The sequence below is a fragment of the Sander vitreus genome, chromosome 3 (assembly GCF_031162955.1).
Source record: "Sander vitreus isolate 19-12246 chromosome 3, sanVit1, whole genome shotgun sequence".
Lineage (NCBI taxonomy): Eukaryota > Metazoa > Chordata > Actinopteri > Perciformes > Percidae > Sander > Sander vitreus.
Genome location: NC_135857.1, coordinates 12,898,430 through 12,907,116, shown reverse-complemented (window position 1 = coordinate 12,907,116; position 8,687 = coordinate 12,898,430). Strand labels below are relative to the sequence as shown.

The following is an 8,687-nucleotide window of genomic DNA, read 5'->3' as shown; positions in this document are numbered from 1 at the left end:
AAGTGTGTGTGGTGTAGCTTGGTTTTCGGGAAAAAAAAAGACACTACTTGTCTCATTAGTCAGATATGCAAATTAGCAGGGGACAGTTACACACTTGAGGTCAACTGAAGATAACTCAGACCACTCTGCCAGAACAAAGAGAGACTGCCTCCTGTCTCTCTGTCACCCCTGTTTCCTGTAGATGTCCCTTTGTCTTTTGTTTCATGTGCTTGGTCGGAGCTGTACAGTGTTAGTTCTGCTTGGGGCAGCAGTTGTGATCTGGCATGACACGCTATCATCAAACACAACTTTGTGTCTTTGCTTACGCCATATCAGTATGCCAGCTGTAATATCTGCCATTGTTTTTACAGAATTCAGAACCTAGCAGACGCTGACAGGCCTACATGTAGCCTCTGGCAGTAAGGCTCCCAGGATCAGAGCTTTAAATTGCACTTGTCTGCTGTGGCTTCAGCTTTTGCAGTAGGCATATGAGACATGGCTCAGGTCTTAGATAAAATGTTCATCTGTCAGCCCCACACTGAAGTGTGTAGGCTATATGTGCATGTGTGTGTGAGTCATTTTGAAGAAAATATTGCTTCTATGCTGATAATATATAAATTAACTGACTCTAAAGCTGGCTGAGGATAAATGTGTGCTGCAGAAAGTATTAAAAGTGATATTCATCCCTTCATCCCTCTTTCGGACCATATTTCAGGTTACTGAGGGAAAAACAATTAAATATTCTTCCTTTTGGATGCAAATTTAATAAAGACTTAATAAAAGAAAAGCAGGTCTTTCAGGTCCAGCAGAATATTTAGCATCAAGACTACGAAAGGACGAGAATTTGACAGAAGAAAAACTGTCTCACGGTGCCACTTAAGATTGAGGTACTGAAGTAAAACTTAATGCGATTGTACCGGAGCCAAATTAGCTGTCCCTCTCACAAAGAGCGTCAATTTCAGCCGCCTTCGCTTTCTTCATAATCTCCAAGCGGTCATTTGCATACAAAAGGCGAGTAATCCTCCATAATCTTACAAAACACGCACATTTTCTCAGCCTCTTCTTTTATTCTTAACATTCAGGATTATAATTGCACTTGAGTTTATATCTCCGCAAGATAATTACCCTGATTATATTAAAATAAGAATGCTATATTGTCTCCGTAGCTTTGTCCAATCTCAGACAGAGTTCCGAGATGTCCTTGGGCTGTGTTGCGGTCCTGACACCTCCAGGACATCCCGTCTCTGGTCTCCGGCTCTCGGTCCCGCGGCTCTCACCCTGCCCTGACCGCCGCTCTCGTTTTCCGACAGCAAGTTATCATCGGACCGGTCTCTGTGCATCTCCTGCATGCTTTCCTCATACGTGGGCAAATATTTGACTTCGTCGTATGCTGGCAGGTTCGGAGAGGCGAATTCCCTGAGGCGGTACTCGGGGTACCGGTCCAGCAGGGAGTCCTGGGACGCCGATGCGTGGCCGTGAAAGAGGGAGGGCTCCTCGCTGCGGTCATTGTGCGGGTTCCGGCGGGGCCGCGGGCAGATGATCCGCTGGATGAAGTAGCCCATGGCAAAAAGCAGCAACAGGATCAGGATGCCCGACAGCTTCCGCGTAAACCAGCCTACGTTGTCGAAGAATATGTGGATGGGGAGCTTGCAGCAGCGCACTGTGGAGCTGGCACTGCCGTTCAGGGTGACGATGGGCGGACAGCACTGGTGGCCATCGCCGCACTGGACCTCCCCGCAGTTCCGGAGGGCATGGCAAGCGGAGACCAGACATGCCGACAAAAAGGTGCTAGTGGTCCCGCACGTTATCCTGTCGCCGCCCGGCAGACGGGGCATCATTTCTGGATCTCCCCGATGGAAGGTAATGCGCGTGTTGCGTCTCTCGTGCGTGCGATGTGTAACGTTGTAATCCTAAAAGTGCGTTCAGGTGTTACAGGTCTGCCTTTCTTTCCAGCTGTGCACGAATCATGTAATGCTCCTCTCATCTCACAGCCACTGCAGCGCGGAGCGGGACAGCAGGTGCCCCCCCGCTGAGGACGACCTGTCTGCTGTAGTAGGATATGGGCGATAGGAGTGGAGCAACAGCAGTGCCTGTGATGAGGATCCTGAATAATCTTACATCATTATTACGTGAAGTCATTAAAAGTCCTAATATCGGTGCATGCCACAAATAAGGTCCCCATCATTTACATTCAACCTTACCTGAACTTTCCTGCCCAAGAGACGTGCGAGCCCAACTATTCCATAGCAACAACCCCCTCTCTCAGATAAATGCAATGTTTGCTGCAGAGCCCCATGATTTAGGCTATGTTATTTGGTGTAAGATTTAGCAGAGAATCCTGTACATTAAGGAGGGGTGACAACCACAGATGGGAGAATGAGAAATCCTTACAGTCACTATTCTGCTCTGGTATTGACATCATTTAGCTACACTGCACTATAGAAATAGGCCTACTTAATTACAAGCAAAATACACAATATATTATTAGATTATAATTACTGATGTGTGATGTGAGTAGCATTTCACTGTTATAGTTGAAGTGGAGCTAATAATTATTTTATCTTCTGGTTGGTAGTTAAATCTGTAGGCTAATAGTGCCTCATATTAAGATCATCCTATGTGAAATTGTAATCTGTAAAGTAGCCTTACTAACTAAAGCTGTCAAATACATGTACAGTAGTGGAGTAAAAAGTATATTTGCATCTCAATCCAAAATTGACAACATTTTGTACTGTGATTAAGTACAGTACTTGACTAAATCTACTCAAGAATCCCTGCAAATCCCGAGACTCCACAGACACAGACTCCACTTCACAATCTATCATCTCCCAAAAATCATGGTTTAAACTTGCACCCTGTACTGAATCCTGCATGAACACGGTTTCCAGATGTAACCAGTAAGGGTGACTGGCCCTGATATAAGGTACCAACAGATCTACCCCTCTCATAAAAAATGAATGGTCCTTGCGGTGTGGTTGTAATGGCCCCCTATTAGAAGAGTGTCTGGATTCACATTAGTCCAGCATCACCCTAGAGGACCATGTGTCTTCAGCATTAAAGAACATAACCATAAAACTTAATCTCCGGTTTAAACGATAGTCTCCTCGCACAACGTGTTAATTTACACTAAAGATGTCTCTTTGGATAACTTCCAAGAATGGCAGACGGCTCAGTAAGATGTTCTCCAAGTACGAATATTAACCAAGGTCACTTTAAAGGCCTAATGTCCTTATTGGATCTAAAAATGTCCTAAGTGTCTTCACAGACTTCAGCTTGTTACTATATTTCATATAAAGGGGATCATAATAATGAGAAATGGCCTCAACAGTCTTTTGTCAAGTCCTCATTGTGTAAATCACGCAGGGAATCCTTTTAAATGGCAGGAACATTTCACCCCCTCCTGTCTTCATGTTACTCTTCGTCACTAATAGCCTGTATTCCTTTCTTTTCTAAACAAGGCCTAATGCACAATACCCCAAATTGAATTACCGGAGCATTATGACGTGAAATTCAGTAGAAGGGTAACATCACGCAACCTAATTCATGCAGCATCGTATTTCTTTCTGTAATCTGCCTCAATTAGGGAAATGTGATCTCAAGGCACCCTTCTAACCAAATAAACAAATACACAATCAATAGCCTGTGGACAGCGGCTCTGAGAGAAACCTTTTCGGTTCCTTTGTTTTGAGGGCTTTCCCAGCACTTCTGCTATTCTGCTGCTCAGTGGGCTCTTATTGACATGTATAGGGAACAACTGCTATTTTTAATCACAGCTTCTACTCTACAGTGTCTGGGAAGTAGAAAAATGCTGCTATATTCACAGTATAGAAGAAAACGTGAGACCATTTGGCTTTTTAATCACAGCCAAATCAAACTCATGTAATCAACTATGAAGATAATATAAAACATTGAGATAACAACACTTTATTCATCCTGAAGACAACTGAAAGTGTAAATGAAAGCACATAACATTCAGTAATCTTTCCATTTTTATTTTTTTTCACTGATCAACTATATATCTAAATATACTCCCTTCCTTTTCCTTGTCTTCTTTCTCTGACTATTTCTCCTCCTCATTCTGTTTCTATCCCACCACATCCTGCCTCTTTTTCCCTCTTTCGCTGAAATCCACCACAAAGCTCTTGTGTGAGTAAGTTGATTAAATACTCTCTTGATCTCTTTACCCATCTCTTTACTGTTCTCCGTCCATCCTTTCAGCAAACACATCAAACTAATTGGAGACCAACTGCAGCACTTTGGAAACAAAAAAACAAGAGTTCTTTTTTTCTCATAATGATAGTATATTTACAGAAAGTGGAGTTTCAGTCATGTGACTTGTGAGTCCAGGGTGACCCTAACCAGGTGAAAATTGGCCTTACTTAATGCACACAAGCAGAAACGTAGATGCTGGTAGACAGATGTAGATAAAAAAAGGAGGACTGGGTTAAAAGGCAAGTTTGCTTCTGGAGGGTTAACTGACACAGTGACACAATCATTTGAAGCTGCAGCCTCCTGTATGGCTAACAACGCCGCGATTACACACTGACTATACTATAGCACTGTAATAAATGTGCTGTGCTGTATGCTTCCATTAATCTGGTACAAAGGTCTTTTGTGTTGTGCTTAATAATTCAGTCTTATGGGATCCATTAGCCCTGTGCAATGATGAATGGCAGCGTTCATTTTCATGTGTCAGAGACGTTGATGTACGAACTGCCCAACTGTCAATGTCACGGTTATCGCGTTTGCATTAATTATGAAACAAAGAATGCCTTGTCAAGCCTCGGGCTTTGTTAATGGACCCACTGATGGTTCTGGGTTTTTGTCTTTGTTTGCACCAGAGCAGAAGTCACAACCTCAGGGTTGCTGCCCTTAAACCAAGTTCAGCCTCTGTAGCTTCTTTCAACGCATATAGTAACCTATCACAGTGTGTCCATACATTCATCTGATCTGTTGTGTAAGCATATATATATATAAGAATAGTTATGACTGAATTTATAAATGCATGCAAGTACTGGCTCGGCTTGTTCAATTTTTGTGTGTGTGTTTTTGTATAAATACTGTATCTGTGGAGTTCTTAGCCCAGAATCGCAGGATACGTGTGTGGGTGTCATCAGCGTCTGTGTATTCCCATCAGCTTGAACTCTAATAAAAAGCAGTGGCCTGAAGTCAGTGTAGATTGTGTGAATCCAGAAAGTCCCACACCACAGCTATTTCACACCCACGTACTTCCTCTAATCTTATCGCTCTGCTGGCTCAGAGGTTTTTAAGTGTATGGGAGTGTGTGTGTGTGTGTGTGTGTGTGTGTGTGTGTGTGTGTGTGTGTGTTTATTGAGAGTATTGGGCAACTAGATTTGTGTTTTAGTTTGTTTGTGTGGGTGTCTTTGTAAAGTTTCAAGCCTTTTTTCCTTTTTTTGCAACGATTTGAAAGGGACATGGCATATGGAAGCGAGAAGGGTGACACACGGGACAGACTTCATTTAAAACACTGCGTAGTGTAAACTTTGTGCTTTTCCTCAGAACTCAACTGAGCAAGCGTGTGGATGTGGTCAGTTCTGGCAAATATGATTGTAAGAAAGCGTTCGCTTCTTACCTTTATGTAGCTTGTTCTCCCAGCGTGTAGCTTTTGGCTTGGAGAAGAATCAGAATCCCGACTTCCTCTGAGGAGAAAATCTGCTCTAAGAGGCCAAAAAATCCTTAACAGAAGAGAGAGAGGGTAAAATCGTTTGTCTGTCTCAGGGGAATCACTCTCAGTGCTCTTAATAAATCTGATGAGTTGGGAGGTTTGTGCTGAGCTGGGCTTTTTGACTTTATAGTGAATAACTGTATAAGGCTGCCCTATGCCATAATACACTGCTATCATTTAGATTTGATGGTATAGTATAGCACTAAGTGATTTGACTCAGCATTGTTGCTTTATGTTCGAATTGGAACATCATGTTGCCAGGAAATATTTATATAGATATCAACCACTGTCTTTTTACCTTTTGGGAATATACTGTCCCCCAAACTGCCACAGCCATAACCAAACCAAGATCTTAAACCTGACTAATGTAACGCTGTGTAAGAAATTATGTATTAGTTAGCTTTTAATTAAGGTAGGATGTTTTACCATTCATAAAGAGGGGAGCTGGTTTTCTGTTGTGTTAAACTTAACAGCAAAATGGTGTAGCTGACAGCGCAGGATGGAGATTTACAGTGTGCGTTCTCAATTCTAGGGATACTTTTTATTCTCTTGCCTCTTTTCTCAGGATTTAATTCTTTGCATTTCACACACATTAGGGGGCATACACACAGCTTTTCCTGGTCCGCTAAAAGCCCCCAACCAACCCCCAAGAACAAAGGTAACCCGTCTACACAGCTGCTGATGACTCAGTTACTGGGACTCACATTCATACATTACACACACACACACACACACACACACACACACACACACACACACACAATGCAGACATACACCTGGAGGTTAAATATAGGATCAAGTTTTCCCATTCCCACATGTTTTAAATAGAGGCGGAGGGCAGGGGATTTTTGACCCCCTGCCTCCACACTACTGTGCTGAGTCACTCTTAAAGGAGGGAGGGTCTGCGTCTCAGAAGGTGACTAGGCTACAGCCTTGAGTTACATCCCTCCTTCCAAACGCCCACATCACATCCCGTGACTCGTCCTTCTGTGGCCACTGAATGCACAGAGTTCCCTGAGGGCTCTGAAATAAGGAAGCAGCAAAGCGGGAAAGATAAAAAAAAGAAAAAAGAAAAAAAGAGAGCCATGACACAACATACATCACACAGAAATGCTGAAAGGCTTAGTATAATATAAAGCAATAAGTGGAGGGTTTGTGTAAGAGTTGGGAGGGTGTAAACTAATGTGAGGGAAGAAAGGGAGAGGGGTAGTCAACTCAGAAACTCACATCCAAGTTCCCCAAAGACCATGCAGACACTAAACTAATCTCTTTATCCCCCTTTTTGCCTAAATTATTGCCTCCATTCCTCTGTTTCTTCCATCCATCCAGTTTCATGGATGTCCAGAGACAGGAAATTTGTTAATATGTGAAAATGCACAACAATTAAAGCCAATCCCTTCTGGTGAAAGTGGGAACTGTGAAAGAGTCCCAAGACCTTCTTAGTAAGACTGTGTAGGTGTCAAACACTAACAACATCAAGGACAGATGTGCCTAACATTTCAGAAAACACAGTTTCCACATGATGCAGATGTTTTTGGGTGGCCGTCATTATAAACTTATATTGTGCAAAGACAGATTGCTCAAACAAATCCATAAATCCTTTACTTTAAATTGTAGTCAAGATGCCAGGGATCAAGTCAAGATCAAAAAGTGCATGCCAATACCAAATATGAAGTAATTATGTACATTTGTCCACGCAACATAACAATGCAGCTACAAAATAAATGTCAACTTGTATTTCAATATGTAACTCAATAATTGTACCATTGCTCAAAAAGACAATGGACCTTTAAATGTCTATCAGATGGATTACCATGACATTTTGTACAGACATGCATGATTCCCAGAGGATACATCCTACTGACTTTGTTGCATCCCTATCATTTCCTATACAGTAGTGCAACCATGAGACTGACATTTGCATGTGGTTTTGCGTGAAATGTCTCTACAATTGTTGGATGTATTGCCATGAAATTTGGCTCAGACATTCACGTCCCTCTTTGGGATAATTTGTAATAACTTTAGTGATCCCCTTGACTTTTAGTCTAGCACCATCATGAGGTCAAAATTGATTGTGACCAGAATTATGAACCTGAAAAACTTTCAGACATTCCCATCTGCCTCGGTTGTTCTTTGTTTTTAGTGCTAATAAGAAAATGTTACCATGCTAACACACTAAACTAAGATAATGTAAACATTATACTGCTAAACATCAGCATGTTAGCATTGTCATTGTGGGCATGTAAGCGTGCTCAACTTAGCATTTAGCGCAAAGCACCATTTTGCCAAAATAAAGCCTTAGAGAGTTTCTAGCATGGCTGTAGACCAGTAATACTCAACTTACTGCCCGCAGGTCAAATTTGGCAACAATAGAGTACCAGGTGGCCTGCCAAACATTTTCTAATTCACAATGAAAATAAATTGACTTGTACTTTGAATAAAAATATGTGCCAGAGCACAAATAAAAGCATCAAATTAGAGCTTGTTTATCAAAAAAAGGAGGTCCAAGCTAAGCTAACTGGCCATTGTCATTGGTCATTTTGCCAAAGTGGCCCCCGGGCAAAGCATGTAAATATCCCTGCTTATAGACTATTGTTCTTTGATCGCACAAATGATTGAATTGAAAATGAATTTTCCATATCAACAGTTGAAATAAAAGGGCATAATGTCAAACAGCTTTTCAGAAACCGAAGAAAGCTGTTGCAGTTGTAGCGCATTTTGAGAAATGGGACAAACACAGAGGGGGTTAAAGGGGAGGCTTAGCTTTATTTTCTCGTCTAAAGCACAGCACACTGAAAATAGAGAACAAAAGAAGTGTAAACTGTGTGGGTGAGATGAAAAAAACAAAAAAACAAGGGACTCATAAAACTAAATCTCAACCCAAGTGGAAAAAAACAGACGATGGCAACGGCAAAAAGAGGCGACTGCTGAAAAACAATACAATGTATACAAATAAAAATAAAGAACAATAAATATAGGCCTTGGATAATGAACATGACATCAAAGGGAAAGGGGGTTATGG

The 8,687-nt window shown here is 41.9% G+C and overlaps 1 protein-coding gene across 1 annotated transcript; it reads right to left on the bottom strand.

The window, feature by feature from the left end:
• Positions 1–420: 420 nt before the first annotated feature.
• Positions 421–2,008, bottom strand: c15h3orf80 (chromosome 15 C3orf80 homolog). The gene has a single exon (XM_078246050.1). The coding sequence runs from the start codon at positions 1,815–1,817 to the stop codon at positions 1,158–1,160; it is 660 nt and encodes a 219-aa protein (XP_078102176.1). The 5' UTR covers positions 1,818–2,008; the 3' UTR covers positions 421–1,157.
• Positions 2,009–8,687: the final 6,679 nt, after the last annotated feature.